This window comes from Sorex araneus, chromosome 3, assembly GCF_027595985.1.
Source record: "Sorex araneus isolate mSorAra2 chromosome 3, mSorAra2.pri, whole genome shotgun sequence".
Classification (NCBI taxonomy): domain Eukaryota; kingdom Metazoa; phylum Chordata; class Mammalia; order Eulipotyphla; family Soricidae; genus Sorex; species Sorex araneus.
The window spans coordinates 175,493,178-175,520,083 of NC_073304.1; the positions used below are offsets into that span (position 1 = coordinate 175,493,178).

The window sequence follows — 26,906 nt, forward strand, 5'->3', positions numbered from 1 at the left end:
TATTGGCTCTATTTTGAAGTTCAAAAACTTAAATTCCAAGAAAATAGGAAGAATTCATGAAAAAGGTGAAAATCGTCTATGTTTTGAATTAGTATAAGCTACATTTCATTGGTAAACTTAAGAGGCTTTTGAGATAGAATCTGTTAAAAAACCTAGAATGTGTAATGAGCTTGCTAAGTTCCAAAATAAGTGAAGGAGCCTCTTTAATTGGTAATTTATAGAGCAGAGTAACAGAAACCAATGTTAGAAAAATAGGAGAAAATCAGGTTGTGAAAGCTTTGTTTTATTTTGAAAATGTTTGGGCCTCCCGTGTAGTGTACAGTGGTTCCTTGTAGTTCTCAGTTACCTGGGCTGGTGGTGGGTCAGTATGAGGGCCTGGCCATGTGCTGCTGTTCTAGCCACTGGGGCCACCACAGCAGTTTTGGGGGGCTCCAGGCCCACAGCCAGTGATATTTGGGGCTCTATGTGGTGCTGGGGATTGAACTTGGGTCACATGCATGCAAGATACGCACCCCAACCCTTTTACTATTTTCCTGATTCCTAAAAGCCTTTAAGGCTTTAACATTTAATTATTTTGGGGGGATTTGGGGTGACCATACTTGGCTGTGCTCGTTTACCTCTCTTGGCAGGGTTTGGGGGACTGTATGAGGTGCTGGGGATTGAACCTGGGATGGCTATATACAAAGCAAGCATCCTACTCTCTGTTCTATTGCTTGGCCCCTAACATTTTTTTTATGTTAACTTTTTTATATGTTTTTCTACCCTGATTTTTTTTTGGGGGGGGTGGGGGTTAATTTAATTTTTTTTAAGTTGAATCACTATGAGATAGTGTTTTTGTTTTGGGGCCATACTGAGTGGTACTTGGGACTTACTCCTGACTCTGCTTAGGGATCACTCCTGGCAGAACTGAAGGAATATATATATGTGGTTTTGGCACTCAAACCTGACTTGGGCATTGCAAGGCAAGCTCCTTACCCGCTGTACTCTCTGGCCCCGATTTTTTTTTTTTTTTTTTTTGCTTTTTGGATCACACCTGGCATTGCACAGGGGTCACTCCTGGCTCTGCACTCAGGAATTACCCCTGGCCGTGCTCAGGGGACCATATGGGATGCTGGGATTCGAACCCGGGTCGGCCGCGTGCAAGGCAAACGCCCTACCCGCTGTGCTGGAGCGATAGCACAGCAGGTAGGGCATTTGCCTTGCACGTGGCCAACCTGGCCCCGATTTTTAATTTCTTTTCCTTTTTGTGTCACACCCAGCAATGCACAGGGGTTACCTCCTGGCTTTGCACTCAGTAATTACGCCTGGCAGTGCTTGGGGGACCATATGGGATGCTGGGAATCAACCCAGGTCTACCACGTGCAAGGCAAACGCCCTACCCACTGTACTATCACTCCAGCCCGATTTTTAGTTTTTTGACGTCTCAAACAGTGTTCTGGATGTCTGGGGTCATTCTCAGAGATACTCAGCCTCACTGTGCCCCTGACAGTTCGGCACTTGAGCATGGCAGTGGATGTTGCTTGGATCCATTGGTGCTGGGGGCCACAAGGACTAGACTTAGAACTGGATCCAAGTGCCATGAGGGATTGAACTTGGGACCTACAGTGTGCGATGCAGCCCTTTGATCAATCTGCCACACCCCTTCCCGATTTCTCATAAAAGAACTACTGAAAAATTGCGTAAACTACTTGGTGCCTGAATACCTATGCCATGATAGAGGGTACTTTTAATTTATTTTTAATTTTTATTTATTTATTTATTTATTGCTTTTTGAGTCACACCTGGCGATGCACAGGGGTTACTCCTGGCTCTGCACTCAGGAATTACCCCTGGCCATGCTCAGGGGACTATATGGGATGCTGGGATTCGAACCCGGGTCAGCCACGTGCAAGGCAGACGCTCTACCTGCTTTGCTATATCGCTCCAGCCCCGAGAGGGTACTTTTTAAATCTGAACTTTTTCTATTGCATTTTTCATCCACTAGATGTCAGTAAGAACTAGACTGTTAAGACTTCCTGCCCTAGCTCCCTGGTTTGTCTAGAATATGATTAATGTTAAATGTCATTAGTTTTCTGAATGTTGGTAGGCTTTTCAATTGTTTTTGGTGTGCAAATAATACTCCCGGATAAGTGCTCTGGTGTGTTCTTCATTGCAGTCCCAGACATCTGGCACATGGTCTTCTAGGATCTTAATGTTCACTTCCTGCCCAGCTTCTTCCCCTGAATCTGTTCCACTGTCATCCCGTTGCTCATGGATTTGTTCGAGCGGGCACCAGTAATGTCTCTCATTGTGAGACTTATTGTTACTGTTTTTGGCATATCAAATACGCCACGGGTAGCTTGCCACACTCTGCCGTGCGGGCATGATACTCTTGGTAGCTTGCCAGGCTCTCCGAGAGGGGTGGTGGAATTGAACACAGATCGGTAGCATGAAAGGCGAACGCCCTACCACTGTGTTATCACTCTGTTTCATTTTATTATAAATATGAGGGATCTCTTTTAGTTCAGTTTGCTTTTTGTGTGTGTGTTAGGTTGGTGACTGGCTAGTTTATAGCTGGGTTGTGTAGTTAAAGATAAAAATAAATGAGAGCAACTGATGCATTGCAGTAGGGTTTGTGAACTATAATTCGGGGTTTATATGGCTAAGTTTTAATTGTATATTTTTTAACCCTTGAAAAGTCTAACACATTTAAAGGTATTAAATGTTATCATTTTTTATTAGCGGTATTATTATTATTATTATTATCATCATCATCATTTTATTAGCAGTATTACCCAATGGTGCTCAGGCATACTTCTTTTTTTTTTTTTCTATTTGGGTCACACCTGGCGATGCACAGGGGTTACTCCTGGCTCTGCACTCAGGAATTACCCCTGGCGGTGCTCAGAGGACCATATGGGATGCTGGGAATTGAACCTGGGTCGGCCGCGTGCAAGGCAAACGCCCTACCTGCTGTGCTATTGCTCTAGCCCCTCAGGCTTACTTCTGGCTCATGCTCTGAGATCAGAGCAGGCTCATTGGACCATATGTGGTGCCAGGGATCGAACCCATCATTTTCAAATAAACTATGTTGTACTGGAATAATATTCAACTTTAGGTAGATTTTTTCCCCTTTTTATTTTTTTGCCTTACAAAAATTTTTAAAATGTTCATTTTGTGTTTTTGACTGTATTCCGGGCTATTCCTGGACTGCTCTTGACTCTGCTCGAGGATTGACCAGGGGACCCTGTAGTACTGGCGGTTGAACCCAGACTTCCTGTGTCCAAGGCCAGTGCTTTTCCATTGGGCCACATCCTGGCCTTTGGATAGACTTTTTAGGGGGTAGGAATAGGGTTGGGGTTGATCCATACCTGGCTGTGCTTAGCTCTTACTCTTGGTCTCTGCTCAGGGATCACTCCAGGAGGTGCTCAGGGAACCTTATGTAATACCAGGGATCAAACCTGAATCTGCCATACGCTAGGCAAGTGACTTTTCCATTGTACTATCTCTCTGGGCCTTGTATAGATTTTTTCTGGATTAATACCTATTGAAATAAGCATTAGGAGCTGGAGATATAGCTCAAGTGGTGAAGTCTATGCCTTGAATGTGTGAGGCCCTGAACCTACCTACCACACCAATACAGTTGGGTGTAGCTAGCTACACCCAATTGTAGTGAAAATGGGCATTGGGCCTTGAAGTTGGTAGAGTTGGTAAAAACTTTGTAAATGTTAGGTCTCATTTATACTTTTTTTCCTCAGAATTACATAGTTATTACTGCTGTGTTTCAGTTTTAATGAAGTTTCATGTCATTCCTTCTTTCAAATACTTGTTTAAAAAAATTATGAGGGGCTGGAGCAATAGCACAGTGGGGAGGGTGTTTGCCTTGCACGTGGCCGACCCGAGTTCGATTCCCAGCATCCCATATGGTCCCCCAAGCACCACCAGGAGTAATTCCTGAGTGCAGGGCCAGGAGTCACCCCTGAGCATCGCCGGGTGTGACCCAAAAAGCAAAAAAAAAAAAAAATCACATGAATGAATTACAAGGAACTAAAGAAAATAAACAATGAATGATGAACAGTGTCACAGTAGATTTTCATCAAATTTTATCTCACATGAAGTTTTGGATTTGAAGATTTAAAATGTCAAAATTTGTTTATGTAGTAATTTATCAGTCAAAACTCTTTGTTTATGGTTACAATGGCCAGGTTTTTAAATGTAATGATAACTATTTCATTTCTTTTTGTTTTGTTGTTTTTAAACCACAACCAGCTTTGCTCAGGGCTGACTCATGGCTCTGCCAGCTCTGTTGACTCTTGAGCACCACCTGGGGTGCTGGAGAGTGACCCTGGACAGACCACAAACCAGGCCAGGACCTTTCCAGCTGTACTCTCTGTGCTCCTTGAATGATTGTTTCTCTCAGGGAATCTTTAGGTCTTGGTGCTGCACTAAGAGAAATGTGTTTACGTGCCTAATGCTTTATGGATGATTTATAACATCCTCTTATTTGTAAATTCTTAATATTAACTGTGTTCCTTGTAATTAGTTTTCCATGATAGTATAACAGATTGCCTCAAACTTAATTGTTTAAAATGACAAGTTTATTCTTCCAACAGTTTTTTTGGTGGCCAGAGTTCCAAAAACAGTTCACTGAAACAAAGCCAGGATCCTAGCAGGGGTGATCTTCACAGATTCTGGGACTGGATTGTTCCTTGATTGTATTGCTTTCGGTGTTTTACTTATATGCCTTTGCTTGAGGATGCATTATGGTGTTCTGGATATTGAATCTCCCTTTGCCTGACTCACCTCACTCTCTCTCTCTCTCTCTCTCTCTCTCTCTCTCTCTCTCTCTCTCTCTCTCTCTCTCTTTGGGTCACACCCAGTGATGCTCAGGGGTCACTCCAGAATCTGCACTCAGGAATTACTCCTGGCAGTGCACACATCCCTGGTGGGATGCTGGGGATTGAACTTGGGTTGGCCGTGTGCAAGGCAAACACACTACCCCTGCACTCTTTTTTATTTTTATTTTTTTTTTCTTGGTGGGTCACACCCAGTGATGCTCAGGGGTTACTCTTGGCTCTGCACTCAGGAATTACTCCTGGAGGTGCTTGAGAGACCATGTGGGATGCCAGGGATTTAACCTGGGCTGGCCACATGCAAGGCAAGCACCTACCCGCTCCAGCCCCTCTCCCCTACCCACTGCACTATCTCTCCAGCCCTCCCTTTGCTTCTCTTACAGGAACGCTAGTGATGGCATGTAGTACCCATCTGGATAATCCAGGATTTTACCATATCTCAAGATCCTTAGCTTAATTGTCCTTGTAAAAGACCCCTTTACAAATCAGGTGGCATTTATAGGTTTCTGTGATTAGAATCTGTTATCTTTCGGTGACTGTTATCCTTTGATCCTCAGAGGAGGTAATTTGAAACAGAACTTTCAGTTGAAGGCTTATAGTAATGACAGAGGAACAAAATAAGTCTAATGAACATTTCAACTTGAAGTGTCCTATATAAGACCAGATGAAATATACTATTTTTCTCCCCAGGTTTTTGTTTTTGTTTTTGTTACACCCGATGAGGAAATTATCTGGTGCCAGCAGGAGGCGGCTTATGGGCATGACCCCTAGACTGCCAGAGACTGGGGGAAGCAGACAGAGGATCTCTGCTCCCGGGTCCTGTTGAGCCCAGAGTCCAAGATCACAGAGTTCCGCACTCTTTTTATTTTATTTTTTTAAACAGCCTGGCGCGGCCACCATCCAGAACTCACGGCTGCCTTTCCTGGAAGGGAGCATAAAATGAGGCTCCCATAACCATGTCACTGGACTCCACGCCAGGCTGTTTTCAATCGGGATGCCCCAGAGAGGGGCAGGTGAGAGCCCTCCCTGCCTCAAGAGACCCAGCCCCAGCAGCCGACCTCCACAACCCAACCGCCGCCACGCTCTAGGAAGCTTTCCACATGCTAGGGTCGAGCTTCACGTATGAGTGAACATATTCCTAAACCGACACATCATAAGACACTTCCTACTCATTTTCCATAATTACCATACCATATTTGATTGGAGGCAAGATGGCACTGACACCACCCGAACCCCTCACACTCTCCTGAATCCGGCTCACTATCTCACCTTAGACAACGCGCAGCTCAGCACACCAGGCATGGGACTCTACGCGTGATCCCTGCTGGAACTCTAACCTGATTCCTGATAGACATTGCATCTCTTTTGCAAGATTTGGACAGAATGGCGTTCTTGGGGCACAGAGAAACTGCGGTGACGGCTGCAGCATCGCCACCTGCCCCAGCTGGGCCGAGTCGCAATGCTGTTGGACATAGAGCCGTGGTAGCAGTGCATGCAGTGGCTCATCCACTGTGGGGTGCTGTCAGCCAACCACTGGGTGACCTGGGACTCGGCGCAGGTGTTTGACCTGGCACAGACCCTCCGCAATAAGGTCCTGCTCTGCCAGCTGCTCAACAACCTCCGGTGCACTCCATCAACCTCAAGGAGATCAACCTGAGGCCTCAGGTGTCCCAGGTGCTAACTAGAGACACAGGCAGGTTTGTGTTTGTCAGTGTGCAGATCGTTAAAAATGCCAGTCGACCAAAAGCTTACATTCAGTAGACTGGGAACACCTGTAAAGGCGACTAGAGGCCACCCCAAAAGCCTCTGTCCCTCTCAGAGAGCCCGGTAAGCTACTGAGAGTATCCCACCCACACGGCAGAGCCTGGCAAGCTACCCGTGGTGACTCAATATGCCAAAAACAGTAACAATGACGGTCCTCATTCCCCTGACCCTGAAAGAGCCCCCAATATGCCATCAGGCTACACTTGCACGCAGCAGGGATGAATGGAGATGTTATTGGCGCCCGCTCGAGCAAATTGATGAACAACAGGATGACAGTGTTACAGTGATAGTAATTTGTTACACCCAGCTGTGCTCAAGGCTTACTCTTGGCTCTGTGTTTAGGGATCACACCTGGAGGGACTCAGGGTACATTATGGGTATAGGATTAAACTAGGTTGGCCACATACAAGGCAAGCACCTTACTCTGCACTATCACTCCAGCCTCCTGAAACATTATTGAAGGGACTAAGAATAATCCTTGTGACTGATAGAAATTTGGACTTGATGGAAAATGAATAGTAGGTATTCTTTAAATCTGTACAAAAGGCCTTTTGAATTCTTTGTTATATAGTACAGAGCAGTAATGTCTGCCATATTTAGCAGTGGATTAAAGCAGGTGTTTTTGTGGTTTTGTGTTTTTTCATAAAACCTCTGCCCCATGTATATCCCTTTTTTCATTGTGATTAACTGAATTTTGACCCATTCGCTACTCAGCAACTAAAGAAATTTGTTTGTTTGTTTTGGGGTTATACCCAGTGATGCTCAGTGCTTTCTCCAGGCTCTGCACTCAGGGATCACTTCTGGTGGGACTGAGAGGACCATATTGGGTGCTAGGGATCAAACCCAGATAACCGTGGGAAGGCAAATGTCCTATCCACTATGTTATCCCTCTGGCCCTGCTCAATAATTTCTAAGTGTATTAGTTGAAATTTTCATGTTCTAATAATTTTTGTTTATATGTGCAATTTAAAACATGCATTATTATCAAGCAATCCTTAAGTTATGAAACGCAGTCTCTTAGAATAATGAAAATCATGCAAAAATTCTATCAGCAGATCAAAATCTCCTTTGCAAGTAATCCTCCTGTCTTAGGTCTGGCAGTTTTTAATAATAGGGGCCTATTTTCCTGTTGGAGCACTTAGTGAATGTGGCATTAAGACCTTAACCTGTTTTGTTTGCTTTCTTTCTCTTCCCTGGCAGCTCTGTCAGACCATGAAGCAGGCACGTCACCAGCTGGCGTCCTTGAAAACTGTGAGTCACAAGGACACACCTCTGCTCCCTAGGGGCCCGAGGAGAAGCTATCCCACCAGAGAGGTGAAAAAAAAAACCTCCTCGTTTCTTTGAAAATAGTAACATTTCTGTAGGAATACAGGGGAATGTTTTTCACATCTCAATATTGTTTAGAATTGTATAAAAATCTTAAGTATTCTGTAGTAAGTAATAACTAAAAAAATGATGATAGCCCCATATATGTGACAGAGTATTTGAAGACAAAGAAAAGTATCAGCAGTACAAAGTTAAGTGGAAAAAGCACGGCACAAAATTACGCACAGTATAATTTCAACTGAAAAAAGAAAGAGTTCAGCTGGTATTCAAGGTCCTGGATTTGGCACCCTCCCCACCATCTCTACCAAAGAAATAATCTATTCCACAAACAGTCACTAGCCATTTTTCTAGACAGTATTTTTGTGGTAAAAGCTCCTCAAGGAGCTTCTGTGCACCGAGAGAAACATATGAGAAGCCAGCAAATAAAGGCTATAATTAAAAATGATAAGATGATAAGTTTTATTTACAAAATAATGAAGACCTAAGCACTGACAGGGAGACAGCCCAAAGAGATGGAGCAGGGTCTTGCATAGGTGGGACTCCAAGTCTGGTCCTGGGAACCTCATCCCCTCTCACCCCACAGTACCACAGGGCATTGCCAGGCCCAGGCACTGACCAGCAGACCTGGGGCCCTGCCCCGCCCCCCACCCTTGCTGGGGAGACTCTAAAGAAGAAAAGTGAAAGACACAGGGAGGCAAGTCTGGAGAGAGATGAACCAAGAGGCTAATGCTGATTATTGGTTGGGGGGGGGGGTGTCGTGATTAACAGATAATTTTTATTTTTCTTTGTTTAAAAAGCTTTTGTTTTTTTTGGGGGGCTGGAGTGATAGCACAGCGGGTAGGGCGTTTGCCTTGCACGCGGCCGACCCGGGTTCGATTCCCAGCATCCCATATGGTCCCCTGAGCACCGCCAGGGGTAATTCCTGAGTGCAGAGCCAGGAGTGACCCTTGTGCATCGCCAGGTGTGACCCAAAAAGCAAAAAAAAAAAAAAAAAAAAAAAAAAGCTTTTGTTTTTGTTTATGTTTATGGGCCATATCCATGCTAAGGGATTATGCCTGACTCTTCACTCAGGAATTACTCCTGGTGGTACTTGGGGGACCATATGGAATGCTGGGGATTGAACAAAGGTGGGCCTCGTGCAAGCTACGCACCCTACCTGCTGTACTATTTCCCCAGCCCCTGAAAAGTTTTCACAATGTATATCTTTTACTTTTGTCAGTGCCATTAATTTTTTTAAAAAAATTAAATTCTTCTGATTCAAATATAATATTCGTTTAACAATAGGAATATAAATGTGGAACTCATCTCAAAATGATAGGTAAGACCATATATGTAAAATAACGTGTTTTGTTTCTTTTTCAATTCCAAGTTTTATGCATATGGCTGTTAAGCCCATGTATTGTCCTGTATTTACTTAATCTTGGAATTTATTTGATGTGCAGCTTCTAGGAAAATGGACCATTAGGTCTTTTTACTTTACCTTTTCTTTTGCTGTCATCAACTCTGTTTCTTACTCAGCTCTTTTCCAGAGTCACTTTTTTTTTTTTTAATAGGGACAAATCATGGTGACACTTATCCTGGTGGGGCTGCAGGGCCACCACAATACAAGTGGCAGTGCTGGAGAAGGAAAATGCAGGGCCTAGACCCAACTCAGCTCACGTGTGCCAACACCTGCTCTGTCACCTGCATTACCTTCCTGCTCCCCAAAGTCACGTTTTTTGATTGGGATTTTATTTTACATTTTGCTCTATCCTGTGCAAATATAGGTTCTAATTTTGTATTTTCCCAAAGCTGCTCACCATAGCTATCAAAACCCTCTTGTCTTGTTTGCAATTGGTGGGACCGTAAATGCGGTGTCCCCCTGATCTCCAGTGATAATTGAGACATTTGCAGTGAAATATAAAAAAGAAGTGGCCCTGGGCATGCATCCCATTTGGCGTGCTGTCCTAGATGCATGAATTGTGCTCACCTTTTTCCAGCCTTGACAGCATTGTAGGGACAGTCAAGGTCAGAGTTCCTTTTATACCCGAGTCTTTCTCAGTACTTGGCTTCTTTATAATTTGTATTCCTACCATGAATTTGCCTGTCTTTTTGGGCCAATGAATGAGGTGATTTGACCTCACCTAATGAAGCAGGGGGGAAAGGGTTGGTTATCAGGTCTAAGAGACATATTTTCTATTGTGAGAGTATGCTCAGAACTTGCAGTAAATGTTTTGAGTGCGAGTCACAAATCTGACTGAAATAATTATCCTGCAGAGGGGAGGAGGATTAAGACTGAGATAACATCCTCGTATAAACCAGTTTTATACGTCAAAGGTGCCATTTAAGTGTAATTCATTATGATGAAATGATGGTGAATTCAGGCTGACTGGTTGCTTGCAAAGAATGCATGTGTGATTTTCAGGTGAAACATCACGCCATATAATTAAAAATAATCTAAGGAATTAGTGAACTTTTAAAATCACATTAGGTATGTATGCTTTCTCTCAGGCCCTAGGAATTATAAATGGAAATCTGCTCTCTAGTGAGAGGGTTAAACAGTCTATTCCCAGCTGAACTTGGTTTCATTTCCGTGTTAGATATAGCTTAGTAGACATTAGACTTTCCTTGTTAGACATTAGAATCTGACTGTGGTTGTTTTTGTTCCAGATTTGTTTTTGTTCCAGTTCTATTTCTTCAAGTAGAAGATAGATTTGCTTGTGTGCTGATAGGGCTGTGGCAAAATCGGAAGCCTTCTGAAAATTATTGCTTGTTAGAATAGGGTCATGTGTGTCATTTATAAAATTAATATACCCAGAACCAGAGAGATAGCTCAGTGGTCTGGGCATGTGCCTTGTATGTGAGGAACCTTGGTTCAATCCCCAGTATCACTTATTACCCTACATACTATTAGGAGTGATACCCATGCACAGAGCTAGGAGGAGCCCCTGAGCACCACTGAGTGTGGCCCCTGGACAAGGAAAATATATGAAGTCTTCACCAGCCTGTTTCACTCTATATATTGATGTCTGAGTGATTTGTTTATACATTTGGGACAGAAATAACTTGTTTTCTTTGATTCTCTATTAGACTATCATAACCTGTTAAGATCACACCAAACCAATTTAGTGTTAAGGGCTTTTGCATTTTCTGGACCATTTTTATGTGTAATTTTTTCTCCCATAAGGTGTTTAGGAAAGTCTGTGAAGGTCTTTGCTGTTTGTGTTTGGGCCACTCTTGAAGAGTGGTTGGGGGAGGCCCTGTTAGAATTATCCACAGCTAATGAAAGAAAGATGGGTTTAAGGATTAAGTTGGAATGTCCAGTGTTGTTTTTTAAAGTAGTTAAATGTATTTTGTGTGTTGAGTGTTTTCTTTTTCCAGTTTTATTGGGATATGACTCATATGCCTCACAGCTCATCCATTTAAAAGTCTGCAGTGCATTGGCTTTGGTGCAGACAGGACTGGTCACTGTCACCACAGTCTAATCTTCTTCATCCTTAGGAGAAATTTGTCAGTCCTAGTCCCTTTCAGACTAGCTGTCACACCCTAGTCTCTTTGTCTCCACCCACTAGTACCGAGCAACCACTGATGTACTTTCAGTCTCCATCAATTTGCTTATTCTGGACTTTTCACTGAAGTTGAGTCATAAGAGTGTGGAGCCTTGTGTGACTTTCACTTTGCTCAGTGTTTTTGTACTTCACCCGAATGTGTGTATGTGTGTTAGACTTCATCCTTTTTATTGTTCAGTGCTTTGGTCGATCACATGTGATATCTCCGTGTTCTTGTTGGACCCTGGATTTGATGAATAATTCATCTGTGGGCAGTTTTTCCCCCATAGTTTGGTATGAACATTTTCCAAGTAGTGGGATTTCTGGGTTATATGATAATTCTGTGCTTACTATTTTGAGGAACTGCTGAGCTATTTTCCATCAGCAGCATCTGAGGGTTTTTCATCCTCCCCAACACTGATGTTTGTCCTTCCCATAATAGCCATGCTCAGTGGGTGTGAGGTGGTCACTCATTGTACTTTTGTCTTGTGCTTCCCTGATGACCAATGATCCTGAGTCTCTTTACGTGTTTATTGCTCACTTAGGTGTCTCTTGTAGAGAAAATGCCTATTCAAATATGGGGCCTATTTTTAAAATGGGGTTATTTGGCTTATTTGTTTTTTTAATTTCAGTTGTAAGAACTCTTTTAGATCTGGATACAAGTCCTTATCAGATACATGATTTGCAGATATTTTTTTCCTGCTTTGTGGGTTTTCATTTTACTTTCCATTTTTTATTTTGCAGAGCCAGGAGTGATCCGTGAGTATCGAGAGGGGTTTTAAGTCACACTGTGCTCAGGGATCACTCCTGACTGTGGTTCAAACCATATGGGGTGTCAAGGATTTAACCAGGGGTGAGGGTGGGGTTGTCCATGTGCAAGGAAATAAGTGCCTTAACCCCTGTAATCTTCAGCCCCATCATGCCCCATCATTTTACTTTCTTAATGTTCTTATACTATTGCTGTGGGGCCACTCCTTACAGTAGTTGGGGGCCACAGGGCCACAGCTGGTGCACCTAGTAGTAAGGAGTTAGGCACATATGCAGTGCTGGGGATTGAATTCAGGGCCTCATACCTGTACGACATCTATCTACTTGAACTGCACCCCAGCCTGAGGCACACAGATTTTAAATTCTTGGTATATTCACCTTTTTTTGTTTTTTGTTTTGTTTGTTTGTTTTAACAATAAAAGCTTTGTAAGCATTCAACAGGCCAATGGGTAGTTGACAAGTCAGTGATTAAATGTTGGGTTAGGCTGCAGGGGGCATGTGGGCAGGCTAGCCTGAAGGGAGCAGGATCTGGCATCCCCTCTTCTGGGGCCTTGGTCTGTGGCTCAGAATTTGGTGTCCGTCACATGGAAGTTGGCCTACTGCATCAGGCATCCAGGCAGACCCAAGACTGACCTCCTTCTGTTGCATAATCTCCGTGAGTGCAAATGTGGAAGTAAGTGCTGTCAGGAAGTTTATGCATTTATTTCCAGACTGAGGAAGTGCAGGTGTTCCTGGCCACCTCTACGGAGATCTCATCCTGACCTTCAGACTGGTTTTGGGGCCTCACCTGTCGATGCTCAGAGATCACTTCTGGTTCTGCATTCTAGGATCACTCCTGTGATGCTTAGGAGACCTTATGGAGTGCTTGGGAATCGAGCCTGGATTGACCACATGCAAGGCAAACACCCTCCCTGCTGTACTGTTCTGGCCCCTGTAGACTGCAGCAGCTTATTAAGGAGTTAGTCCCATCCACATCTAGTCCAGCACCTGGCCCTGATGGGCCTTGGTCGGCACTGCATGCAGGTGGCTGTGCATTCTGAATTCCTCATTGGACAGGTTGCCTGGCTGTCTCCTCAGGGGTGTTCCCACCTTGTGGAAGATGAAATGCAGCTTTTGTTCCCCTGTGGGCAGAGGGGCCAGCCTGGAGCCTACTGTTGGCCTGAATGTGTTTGGTAATTCCAAGATGTCATTGACAGCTGTTGGCTGATTGTCCTCATGTGATCTCTGGCCACCTGGTGGTGTTCAGACTAACAGCTGCCCATAGTGGGAGGGAAGACAGACTTGCACGCCCACAGGGAGGGTGGTGCAGGCCCTGGAAGGAAGGAGAGGGGCTTAGTACTCCATTCCTGTTTTGCTAGCAGTTTGTTGGTGCCCAACTGGCTAGCAGCTAGTGGCAAGCAGGCTAGTCAGTACTTGCTCCCCTGAATCCATCTTACTTGCTACATCCCCATAGTGGCAAATGGGACTTTATGCAAGAGATCATGCTGTCTGTTCTGGTCCCTTGATGTGCTCTGGTAAAATTGAAGTCTCTTTTCTAGGAGAGTCCACCTGGAGAAACACTGACCTTGGACACCTTAGATCGGACAGGGTGTAACCCAGCCTGCTGGCCCCGCTTCACCCCCACTAACTCATCCCACTGCTTTGATTTTGCTTTTTGTTTTGTTTTTTGCCTGAGCTTTTGGCAAAAGCCTGAAAGCCTGTTTATCTTGTTTGTTTTTGCTTGTGGTGCAGCATCAATTGAACCCCTTGTTAAGGTCATGAATATTTCCTTTTATGTGTTCTTTTAAAATTTTTATAGTTTTAGCTCTTATATTTAGGTCGGTGATTCATTTTGAGTTAATTTTTTTTTTCTTTTTGTGTCACACCCGGCGATGCACAGGGGCCACTCCTGGCTCTGCACTCAGGAAACACTCCTGGCCGTGCTCAGGGGACCATATGGGATGCTGGGATTCGAACCCGGGTTGGCCGCATGCAAGGCAAACGCCCTACCCGCTGTGCTATCGCTCCAGACCCCCATTTTGAGTTAATTTTTAACATTTTTAGTGGAAGCATTCTAACTGAATTCTTTTTTATATTCTAAAACCATGTTGGAAAGATGAGTTTTGTGCCATTAAATTGCCTTAGCTGAATATTAGTTGACCGTAGCATAAACATCATCATCATTATTGTTATTATTATTATTGTCTGGACTGGAACAATAGCACAGCGGATAGGCCATTTGCCTTGTACGCGGCTGACCTGAGTTCGATTCCTCCGTCCCTCTGAGAGAGCCCAGCAAGCTAGCGAGAGTATCCCGCTTGCACAGCAGAGCCTGGCAAGCACCCTGTTGTGTATTTGATATGCCAAAAACAGTAACAACAAGTCTCATAATGGAGACATTACTGGTGCCCACTCGAGCAAAAAAATCGATGAACAATGGGATGACAGTGCTATTATTATTATCTTAGATCCATGAACATAGGATAGCTGTTTATTTTATAACTTATTATCTTTCTATAAAGTTTCAAAACTTTCAGTCAATACTTCTTGTAATGTCTTCTTTTATGATCTTTGACTGTACCAACCTACTAAAAAATAATACTGTTGTTCTGAAGCCTAGTTTTTTATTGCAATCATTGTTTCTATCTATATTAGATACATTTGTTTTTGTTACTTTTTGTTTGTTCTTTAGGAAACTAACTCTAAAGAATTTTCATCTATTTTCATTGACATCGATGAGAAAGGGAAAGAGAATTTGATTGGGGTGGACCAAAAGGGCCTCCTTTCTGAAGAGGGGAACATCCCTGTGGTCAGAGTGCAGGTACAGTGACGGGAAAGGGGGGTAGTAAAACTGACATTCAACTACTTGCAATTTGGACTAGAGAGTCCTGAGCTGTTCATTTACTCATTCAGAATAGCAGGCTTGTGTCCTGTTTAATCGAGGAAAGACTGATTATACATTTTACTCTAGTAATTTGTTTGCCCTGCCATTTTTGGTGGGGGAACTCCTGAGCAGTGCTGGGTGACCTGGAGGCCACTTCTGAAAACACTCACATAGGCTGTACAGACCTGATAGTTCATTGCTGAGGCCCAGTGAGGTTGGGACCTCTGGTATCTGGGGGAACACCAGTGCTGTGCTGGCACTGTTAGGGTTGGCATGAACCTGAGGCCTTGCATGTGCTTTAAGCCCTTTGAGCTAGCGCCTGACCTTTACCACACATTTCAGTATTGTCTTGAGACTCTTGTGAGAAAACTAGACTGTCACTCCTATCTGACATTCTGTGTTTGATGTTTATGCTCACTTTTAGGAAGTACAACTCAGAAATTCAGTATTTGATGTTATGGACCAAGAAAAGATAGAGCAGTTTCGCCTTCTGGGCCTTCAGAATATTTCAGAAGGTTATCTGTTGGAAACCAAGGATGTTCGGACAGAAATCCAGACCACTGAGCCCTATATCCATGCTGCCAAACCTGCAGCACTGGCTGCTGAGACAGAAACTCAGGAAATTATGTTGGAAACCCAGAGCATTGAGCTAGCAGACAGGAGAGTCGGGCTGGAAGGCAGAGTCTTTATATCTCCAAAGCAGCATGTTCTGTCTAAAGATCTGGGTGTTTTACCCAAAGGTTATGGTAATGAGGACCGGGACTTTCTACTTAGAGAGGGCTTTTTATCCAAAGACCAGCATCTTGCACACAAATTTGAGGACCAGGATTTTCTGCCTAAAGTTCAGACTTTCTTACCCAAAGGCCAACGTATTCCTCAGAAATCTGAACACCAGGCCCTTCTACCTACAGATCAGAATTTTTTACTCAGTGGCCAGAGTCTTCCTCAGAAATCTGAGCACCAGGCTCTTCAACCTAAAGATCAGGATTTTCTACTCAGTGGCCAGAGTCTTCCTCAGCAATCTGAGCACCAGGCTCTTCTACCTAAAGATCAGGATTTTCTACTCAGTGGCCAGAGCCTTTCTCAGAAATCTGAGCACCAGGCTCTTCTACCTAAAGATCAGGATTTTCTACTCAGTGGCCAGAGTCTTCCTCAGAAATCTGAGCACCAGGCTCTTTTACCTAAAGATCAGGATTTTCTACACAGTGGCCAGAATCTTCCTCAGAAATCTGAGCACAGAGATCTTCTACCTAGAGATCAGGATTTTCTACTCAGTGGCCAGAGTCTTCCTCACGAGTATGAGGACCAGGATTTTCCACTTAGAGACCAAGATTTTCTATTTGACAACCTGTATTTTCCTCACAAGCATGAAAAAGAGGATTTTCCAGCCAAATATCAGAATTTTCTACCCAAAGGCCAGAGTATTTCTCACAAGTATGAGGACCAGAATTTTTTACCCAAAGGCCAGAAGATTCCTCAAAATAATGAGGGTCAGGACTTTCTACCCAAGGGCCACAGTATTCCTCATAAGCATGAGGACCCGGATTTACCACCCAAAGGCCAGAATGTTTCTCACAAGTATGATGACCAGGATTTTCCACCCAAAGGCCAGAATGTTCCTCAGAAACATGGGGACCAGGATTTTCTGCCCAGGGGTCAAAGTATTTCTCATAAATATGAGGACCACAATCTTCCATCCAAAGACCAAGATTTTCTTTCCAAAGGCCAGAATATTTCTCACAAATATGAGGACCAAGATTTTCTATCCAGTGGCCAGAGTATTTCTCACAAATATGAGGACCAGGATTTTTCACCCAAAGACCAGGATTTTTTACCAAAAGACCAGAGGATTTCTTACAAATATGAGAACCAGGATTTTCTACCCAAAGGCCAGAATGTTCCTCACAAATATGAGGACCAGGATTTCAAAGACCAGGATTTTCTACCTAAAGGCCAGAGTATTTCTCACAAGTATGAGGACCAGGAGTTTCTACCCAAAGGCCAGAATGTTCCCCACACATATGAGGACCAGGATTTTCTACCCAGTGGTCAGAGTATTTCTCACAAGTATAAGGATAGGGATTTTTCACCCAAACACCAGGATTTTCTTCCCAAAGGCCAGAGGATTTCTCACAAATACAAGGACCAGAATTTTCTACCTAAAGGCCAGAAGATTCCCCAAATATATGAGGACCAGGATTTTTTACCCAGTGGCCAGAGTATTTCTCACAAGTATAAGGACCAGGATTTTCCATCCAAAGACCAGGATTTTCTTCCCAAAGGCCAGAGAATTACTCACAAATATAGGGACCAGGATTTTCTACTCAAAGGCCAGAAGATTCCTCACACATATGAGGACCAGGATTTTCTACCCAAAGGCCAGAATGTTTCTCACAAGTATAAGGACCAGGATTTTCTTCCCAAAGGCCAGAGAATTTCTCACAAATATAAGGACCAGGATTTTCTACTCAAAGGCCAGCATGATCTTCACAAATATGAGGACCAGGGTTTTCCACTTAAAGACAAGGGTTTTGTACCCAAAGGCCAGAATATTCCACACAAATATAAGGACCAGGATTTTCTATTTAAAAACCAAGATTTTCTATTTGAAGACCCATATTTTCCTCACAAACGTGATAGACAGGATCTCCAGCCTACAGACCAGGATTCTTTGCTCAAAGGTCAAAGATATGTGGACATAGGTTTTCTACCCAAAGATCAGCGTATTCTTTCCTCAGACCAGAATATGCTAAGCAAGTATCAGGACCAGGGGTTTCTACCCAAGGACCAGAATTTTATGCTTAACTTTCCAGATCAAGGTTCTCTACTTGAAGACCAGGAGATTCTACGCAAACAGGACCAGGATTTTCTCCACGGTGAGCAGAATAGTCCTTCCAAATATCAGGACCAGGATTTTTTATCTAAAGAACAGAATACTTTATCCACCTATCAGGAGCAGGATGTTTTACCCAAGAGCCACCAAGACTTTTTACCCAGATATCAGGTAAAATAAAATTAAAAGGAGACATAGTAAGAATTAAGTTACTTAAGATTTGGAGTAGGATTTGAAGGACTATATATTATAGTTGATTTGGAGCATCCATAGTTGGCAAAACATTTCAAAGCCTCAGCAACATATTTTCCTATCTGAATAACTCACTTCTTTATTTTAATTATCTGCCTTAGGAAAAGTATTTTAGGCAGCCATCATCTGCCTTGGCTTCTGGAAGATGGTTAAAAGAGTGGCCACCAGTTGTCCAGCAGCACCTTCCACCCAAGCTCCAAGGCCAGCCCAGTGCCAGAGATCAGTTAGACCAAAAGGAAGAAGAAAAGGATCAGCAGGAAGTAAATTACTTAGATTTGTACCCAGGCTTTTCTTATGTTGTTAATTTTTCTTCATAAGATGTCCAGTTATATTCTGACCTCACTTACCTCCAAAACTCTTGCTACAGCCTAGAGTAGTAATATCTAATCTTTTTAACTGAACAGTTAATATTTTGTGCTTGCTCTTTTTCAGAAAGCATATTTAAAGCAGACAGCACCAATCTTGATAGGTAGGCGAGGAAGAGAGGCTCTTCCTTTGGATGCCCATCAGGATTTCCCACATGGTCATGGAGATGAGGCTTTCACCAGGGACAAGGTAGGCCAGAAAGAGGAGAGAAAAGCACAGGAGCAGTAATGTTTATGATTTGACTTGGAACTGCCTTACTGCCTTGGGTCACACCAGGTGATGCACAGGGGTTATTCCTGGCTCATGCACTCAGGAATTACTCGTGGTGATGCTTGGGGGCCCATATGGGATGGGAATCCCCAAGCTGGGAATCGAACCTGTGTTGGCCGCATGCAAAGCAAATGCCCTGCCCAATATGCTATAGCTCCAGCCCATGAAGTGTGGTTTTCACTAAAGTATTATTCCATAATATCACACTGTATTCTGTGTTAAAAAAAAATAGCACAAGGCTCTCAATAAAGCCTAAAATACTGCTGTCTTCTTAGTCCTGCTGGACAATTTAGAGTTCTTGTTTTTTTCTTGTAGAAAGTACGCTTCAAGGAGCCACAGAGAGGCTTTTCCCCATCTAATTATCAGTATCTCTCTCCTCAGCACCAGAACCTTGCCTTCTTCAGAGATCAGGTAGGAAAAAATAAATAGCAAATGAAATAACTGGATTTTGTACATTCTCAGTAACTGGTCACGTGAAATACAGAATCAGGTGCAGAATACCTCGACCTAGTTGACTGAATCAGTTAAGTCATTTCTGTCATTCTGATGGGAAATAAATCACTTTCATAATCTTACTGTGTAACCAAACTCTTCTAATTTTCTAAGATTATGCCACACCTGTGTGGGAGCACACAGTCATACCATCAGCACACTGTCGCTGCATGAACAATGGAGAAGAGATTTGTCGACTATTCTTTTATACAGGGTTTGGGAATAAATATCACGGTCTGCAAAGCTGAGCTAAATGTGTAATGGTTCCATTCAGATCAGAATGTATCTGAACAAGGATCCCCACCTGGCTCATTTTCCTGGGAGTTCTCACTGAAGTCAGCAGTATTCTGATTTGCATGTAGTCTGGTCAGACCATTGGTTTTCTGGTTTTTGTTGCTTCTTTATACACAATTCTCAAATAACCGTTACCTCTTATGAGAGGTCAGAGAAGAGGACTCACCTCTGGAGGTCATCAGTATGTTAAACCTGAAATCCAGAGCAAGCCTCTAGAGAACAGGCAGAGCAAACATACTCCTGCTATGTAGTAACAGGGATGTGATAACAGAGCACTTGGCCTGGCGCTGGTCCAACTGGATGTGTGTGGGTAACGCAGAGTTAGAGTTAGTTATTTTAAAATATGCTCTATATAAAGAGTCCATCTCTCATTTGGTTTAAACAAGAGACATAGTATAATATATAGGTGAATTCATAATGAATTCTTAGATGCAAAACCTTGAACTTAGTACATTTTTTAATTATGAAAGTGATTCAATTCTTTGTCCGCTGAAGTAGACCAAAGCCAGGCAGGCAGGCAGCTTGCACATCAATTCTGATGGGAACAAAAGAAGCTGTTTGTGGGCTCAGCACCTTTCTCACTCACCACCCCACATCTGTTTCTGGGTTCGTAGGGATGGTTAAGCAGGAAAACCTATGGAAATGTTGCAAACTTGTTCTGGGCATTACCTTGGGACAATACTACTAAAAGTACGACAATATTCCTCTGTTGTTGCCTTACTATCCTCCAAGTGCGTGACTAATGTGGAAGACTTGAATTTGGTCCCTGGTACCTCATGTTCCCTGAGCACTAATTACCAGAAGCCACCCCAGCATCAGGCAGCATCCCATACAAACAAAAACACAAAAATATATTGCATGGCTAGATAGATTGCATGGAACCAAAACAAAAATTCCAAATAATATGATTTTTAAGGTATTCTCAATTTTTGAAGCCACATGATATGTATCTTGATATTACTTACACTGCTTTTTCTATTTTGAGGTAGTTTGGAAATTTTATACTGGATGCACACACACATATAGCCCTCTCTGTACTATGTGATTTTCCCTTTGTATCATTTGGAGATTGTTGCTTTAAGTTTCCAGTACTGTCAGGAACCCATGTCTCTGCCTTAACACTTTTTTTTTTGTTGTTGTTATTTCTTTAGGACACACATATCAAGCAACCTTCGAGTGCTGAGAGATGGGCTGTTGAAAGAGGGCCATCTGGAAGGCTAGGAGCACGTTTGGGCCAATATTCAAGAACTTGGCACACATTAATAGTAGGTAGAGACATTTATAGTAAGGAGTAAGGGCCAGAGAAATGACTCAGTTGCCTGGCTTTGCATGTTAGGAGCACAGGGCTGCTTGGAGATTGCTTCTGAGATGATAGTAGACACACGACGTCCGCTTGTTCTGTGGTAGAGCAGACACTGGGATCTAGTCAGAGTGCTTCGAGCCTCACCCATGGAGGGTTTCTGTTGCCCTTGTGTGCTGCTTCTTTGCTGGGACCATTGATGTTCTGTGTGTACATTGCCTTTAGCACCTGTACCACGATATGACAGGTGAGAGATAGTAAAAGTTATTTCTAGAGTACTGAAGATGTACTTAACATAAAATCCTGGATCTAGTCTCTGTCAGACAGCAGGAGAATATGTATAAGAAGAAGTAAATTGGGCCGGAGTTATAGTATAGCAGGTAGCGTGTTTGTCATGCACATGGCCGATCGGGTTCGATCCCCGGCATCCCATATGGTCCCCCAAGCAACACCAGGAGTAATTCCTGAGTGCAGAGCCAGGAGTAACCCCTGATTATCACTGGGTGTGACCAAAAAAAGCAAAAAAAAAAAAAAGAAGATGAAGAAGTAAATCACTACTGAGAGTGAGCAAGGCTTCTGAGAGCTGTACTATGAGGAGAATGATATCTTTGATTGACACTGTCCATAACATCAGATTATACTTTTAAATATATAATCATTGTCCAAATGATCTTAGAACTTATTATACATACTCTCATTTAATTCTTGGCTTTATACTATATATAAAACAAGATACTGCTATTCTTGTTTTATTGATGAAGGAACGTGCTTTTTGAATAGTTATAGTCTATGATTGTGGCAAGAAGTAAAATGTCTACTTTTATGCCATAATGTATCAGCTATTTTGCCCTATTTATTGATTTTATTTATTTGTTTGTTTTGGGGCCACACCTGGCAATGCTTAGGTATTACTCCTGGCTCTGCACTTAGGAATTACACCTGGTAGCGCATGGGAGACAGTATGACATGCCAGGGATTGAACCTGGGTCAGCTGTGTGCAAAGCAAGTGCCCTACTAGCTATACAAGGCCCTTATTTTTCATTATATAAAGTGAAGCAAAGTCATCTTTATTGAACAAAACTTGCTCAGAAAAATGTGAAAGGAGAGAAAGAAGGAAATATGTGTTCAAGAGAGAACAACAGGCTACTCCAGAGTGGAAATAGGCAAACGGTATTAGACAAACAAGTGAGGTACATGTTCGCAGGAGACCACGGGCATGAAGAGCGAGCCTACTCTGCCTTGTTAAATGATACTAGAGCTAGCAATATAGCCTGTATCTTTTTAATTTTTTTTTTTTATTGAATCACCATGAGATAGAGCATTACAAAGCTATTCATGATTGGGTTTCAGTCATACAATGTTCCAGCACCCATCCATCCACCAGTGTAATTTCCCAGCACCAGTGTCTCCAGTTTCCCTCCCATCCCTCCAAGCCACCCCCACCCCCGCCTGCCTCTATGGCAGGCACCTCTCTAATCTCTCTCTCTTTCTTCTCTTTCTCTCATTTTAAGTAGCCAGAATCTTTAAATTACCACTCACATAATTGGGTAAATTCTTTTTTGTGTCTCCTCTTCTCCTTTCTCTCTCCTTTTCTCCCCTCCCTGTTCTTCACCACTCCTGGCCAAGTACTCAGAGAACCATACATGATGCCCATATTGAACCTGAGTTGGTTTCATGCAAAGCCAATTTCTTATCACTGTACTATCTCTCCGGCCCCTGATTTTGTATCTTATAGAACTTACAACCCACGAAGCAGCCATCTGTTGGGACAGCTGAAAGATGGAAAGAGAGCTTGCTTCTGGATGGCTCTGAGCATCTTCCACCAAAGATCCAGAAAGGGACTTCCCGAAGAACACAGGTAGAGCATGCCTACAATCTAAGCAGTAGAATTTAAACTGGCTTACAGGGACCTGTCAACCTTGGTGTTACAAAGCCAGAGAAAAAGCAGATTGTTATATTGTAGTATTTTCAGAAATCCCAACCCAGTATTACTCTAGGTCTCTCATTAAAAATTAGAATGTCGGGGCTGGAGCAATAGCACAGCGGGTTTGCCTTGCACTCGGCTGACCCAGGTTCGATTCCCAGCATCCCATATGGTCCCCTGAGCACGGCCAGGGGTGATTCCTGAGTGTAGAGCCAGGAGTAACCCCTGTGCATCGCCGGGTGTGACCCAAAACCCAATAATAATAATAATAATAACAAAATAAAATTTTAAAAATTAGAATGTCATAGGGGACTCTTGTTGCTTATTGGGAAAACTGTTTTTTCTGTATGTTGTTTTATGAAAGGTATATATCTGTTGGTCTTTGTCTCTTGGAAGAAGAAACCAGTGGTTTTAGAGGGTGAGGGAGCATAGGTTTTGGGCCCCATATCCAATCTGAATATGAATCTCCATGAATAAGCTGGGTGAGTTTAAGGCAGGATCACCAAGAAATAGTTTATGCTCAAGCTTATTATATTGTCTAAATTTGGGTATGCTGAATTAGTAACTAGGGTTTTTCTAAGAAGATAAAATACCCTCTCCTACCAAGATTTCTCCCTGGCTTAATTGGGGTCTGGTTTATTCCAGGAGCATTTTACCTTTTGGGCTGATTTCTATATTTATGGCTGGGAAGAGGCTCAAAGACTTGGGGTGCATGCATCATGTGTGGGAACTCTGCTTCTTGGCACTGGCCCTGCAGGCATTGTTGGGAGTGACCTCTGAATATCGTGATATGGCCCACCCTTGCCCCCAAAACACAACCTCAGGCTATGAGCATTTGGTGGGTATTTGAAAGAGAAAAGTCTGTATCATTTTAATTAGAGCAAAACAAAGATCAGAAAGAAGAGGAGGCCTGAAGGTAGAAAGCAGGATTTGGGGTCTCTTGTTTTGTGGTGTATAGACCTTCTTCAAAGAAACGGATCAAGCAACCCTAAAATTCATATGGAACAACAAACCCACGGATAGCTAAAACAATTCTTGGGAAAAAGACGATGGGAGGCATCACCCTCCTGAACCTCAAACTTTATTACAAAGCAGTAACAATTAAAAACAGCATGGTACTGGAACAAAGGCAGAGCCGCAGACCAATGGAACAGGGTAGAATATCCCTACACACAACTTCAAATGTATGATCATCTAATCTTTGATAAGGGAGCAAGAGATGTGAAGTGGAGCAAGGAAAGCCTCTTTAACAAATGGTGCTGGCACCATGAAAAAGTGCTCTACATCACTAATCATCAGGGAGATGCAGATCAAAACAACCATGAGATACCACCTCACACCACAGAGACTAGCACACATCCAAAAGAACAAAAGCAACCACTGTTGGAGAGGATGTGGGGAGAAAGGGACCCTTCTACACTGCTGGTGGGAATGCCGACTGGTTCAGCCCTTTTGGAAAACAATATGGACAACTCTCAAAAAATTAGAAATTGAGCTCCCATTTGACCCAGCAATACCACTGCTGGGAATATATCCCAGAGGAGCAAAAAAGTATAGTCGAAATGACATCTGCACTTATATGTTCATCGCAGCACTGTTTACAATAGCCAGAATCTGGAAAAAACCCAGGTGCCCTAGAACAGATGACTGGTTGAAGAAACTTTGGTACATCTATACAGTGAAATACTATGCAGCTGTTAGAAAAAATGAGGTCATGAATTTTGCATATAAGTGGATCAGCATGGAAAGTATCATGCTAAGTGAAATGAGTCAGAAAGAGAGAGACAGACATAGAAAGATTGCACTCATCTGTGGAATATAGAATAACAGAGTAGGAGACTTAATACCCAAGAATAGTAGAAATAAGAACCAGGAGGTTGACTCCATGGCTTGGAGGCTGGTCTCTCATTCTGGACAACTCAGAGAAGGGAACACCAAGTAAAATGTGGTCGGAGGCCATGCGGGGGAAGGGTGATGCATGCTGAATGTAGACTAGAGACTGAACACAATGGCCACTCAAAACCTTTATTGCAAACCACAACACCTAATTAGAGAGAGAGAGAACAAAAGGGAATACCGGAATACCCTGCCACAGTGGCAGGGTGGGGTGGAGGAGATGGGATTGGGGAGGGTAGGAGGGATGCTGGGTTTACTGGTGGTGGAGAATGGGCACTGGTGAAGGGATGGGTTCTCGAACTTTGTATGAGGGAAACACGAGCATAAAAATGTATAAATCTGTAACTGTACCCTCACGGTGATTCACTAATTAAAAATAAATAAATTTTTTTTAAAAAGCAGGATTTGGGCTGAGGTTTATTAGGCACAAACCTGTAGTTTTGCTGTGTTACTTGTTTGGGAGTGTAAGATTGTGGTATTCTCATGTTTCACTCTTGTCTCTTTGTGTCCTGAGCTCAGCAAGGTTCTGTCCAGCCTCGAGTCTCTTTGGGGTATGTTTTCGACACTTGGATGTCCCTCTTTTCTTTACAGAATCAAAGCCTCTCGTTCCCCACCTTTCATCTACATCATTGTGTCAGCCTAGAAAAGGTGCCTTCGACCACCTTATCAAGCAGAGGCCTCTCCTCTTCTTTTTATTTCCCCACCTTGTTCATTTCCTTCTCACTACACAGTCTTGGAATGATTTCTTTGTTTTCTGGGAATCTGTAACCCTTGTGGAGGGAGACTACACATCTGTTTTGGTTCCCAGGGTGTAGACAGCACAGGGCCTCATACCTGGGAGTCTCTTGCCAAATATCTTTTGAATGAATGATATTTATTCATTCACCGAGAGTATTCACCGAGACCCCTGTTAGATATTAGCTCTTAGTTAGGTCTGAAATATCACAGATGCAGCTTGAACAACACGCAGAACTCGAATTTGATAGGAAACTGGCACACAGCTCATTGCTACAAAGCAGTGCAAGTCACTGGTAAGGATGCACGGGACGCTAACCGAGCGCAGAGGATGGGCACCTGCCCTCACTATGGTCTGTGTAGCCTAGCTGGACTGAGCTGCTTATCATCTCCTGATGTGTCAGCACTGAGAATCTTCAATCGATTCCTCCTCTTTTAAAAGAAATGAGCTCTAAATCATCCAGCCTGTGAGGAAAACACATTTCGAGTACAGATTTAGGCCATGTTCTTCTTCCCTGGCTCCAGTCGACCATACCTGTCGCTCAGCAGCAGTGTCTTTTTGAGTCTTGTCAGTTTCCTCTGCCGTGGCTTCCCTGCTCATTCTAACCCACCCACACTCTGTAACCTCCTGCTGAGGTCCCATTTTTCTTGGACTCCATCACAAAAAGGGAAGCTTTCCTGCAGTCATGAGCTCAGCCACAGGCTGTGCTGCTGTTCTTACATGCTCCTTCTCTTGGGGAAGCTTCTCTTTCTGCACCCCTGTTCTCTTTTTCCCCTGACATCTCTTCTGTTCCCGTTTCGGGTGCTGTGTTATGAGACTGGTTCCTGAGAAAGGTCGGCCTTGTTCTAGGAGGCAGCCGCCTGATTCACTTGAGTCTTAGATTCTGTCTCCCCTTTGTGGTAGTGGCCTGGTGGCAGTTGAGCCTCCCATCCTTCACTCTGCTTCTCCAGCTCTGTTCTATACCTGCCCCTCTCAGGGCTGCTTCTGGGATTTGTGCCAGTTCATCTGCAGAGTTATGGGACCCTCTTGGCGAGTTGGCTTCTCTTAAAGATGCCCGTGCCCTTTGCTCTCCAGATCCCTGGGGCTGCATTTTTTACTTATTAGTGAGAAAAGGGGGCCCATAGTGGCTTACTTGTTTACTAGTGTTGGAAGTCAGGATTTTATTACTGTTTCAAAAGCAGAAATTTAATTCCATTTTTAGAGTAGCAAAAGTAAACAAAAAAGAAAAGCCTCAAAAATTCCAGAGATATAGATTAGCCCAGTGCTACCTGAAGCAGGTGACCCCACCCCTTGAGGAGGGTCACTGGAATGATAGTGATGGTCAGGGGGAGTCAGGGAGGAACACTTGGGGGTTTTGTGCTTCCTGTTGGTTTGCCTGAAAGTAGATTTTCATTGTGGGGTTTGCTGTGTAAATTTTTTTTTTTTTTCTGAAAAGGGCAGATAGATTGGGGAACCTGAGGTTC

The 26,906-nt window shown here is 43.3% G+C and overlaps 1 protein-coding gene across 2 annotated transcripts in view; it reads left to right on the forward strand.

Annotated features, from left to right (window-relative positions):
* The window catches only part of CCDC15 (coiled-coil domain containing 15), a 60,472-nt gene that overhangs the window by 13,415 nt on the left and 20,151 nt on the right, over nucleotides 1–26,906 (forward strand). The window contains exons 4-11 of one of the 2 annotated variants that reach the window (XM_055132671.1): nucleotides 7,797–7,910; nucleotides 14,889–15,017; nucleotides 15,505–18,084; nucleotides 18,267–18,425; nucleotides 18,598–18,720; nucleotides 19,117–19,212; nucleotides 20,739–20,852; nucleotides 22,623–22,745. In XM_055132671.1, the coding sequence (XP_054988646.1) occupies nucleotides 7,797–7,910; nucleotides 14,889–15,017; nucleotides 15,505–18,084; nucleotides 18,267–18,425; nucleotides 18,598–18,720; nucleotides 19,117–19,212; nucleotides 20,739–20,852; nucleotides 22,623–22,745 (3,438 nt within the window). The remainder of the gene's footprint in view (nucleotides 1–7,796; nucleotides 7,911–14,888; nucleotides 15,018–15,504; nucleotides 18,085–18,266; nucleotides 18,426–18,597; nucleotides 18,721–19,116; nucleotides 19,213–20,738; nucleotides 20,853–22,622; nucleotides 22,746–26,906) is intronic. The other variant, XM_055132670.1, reaches the window with a different exon arrangement.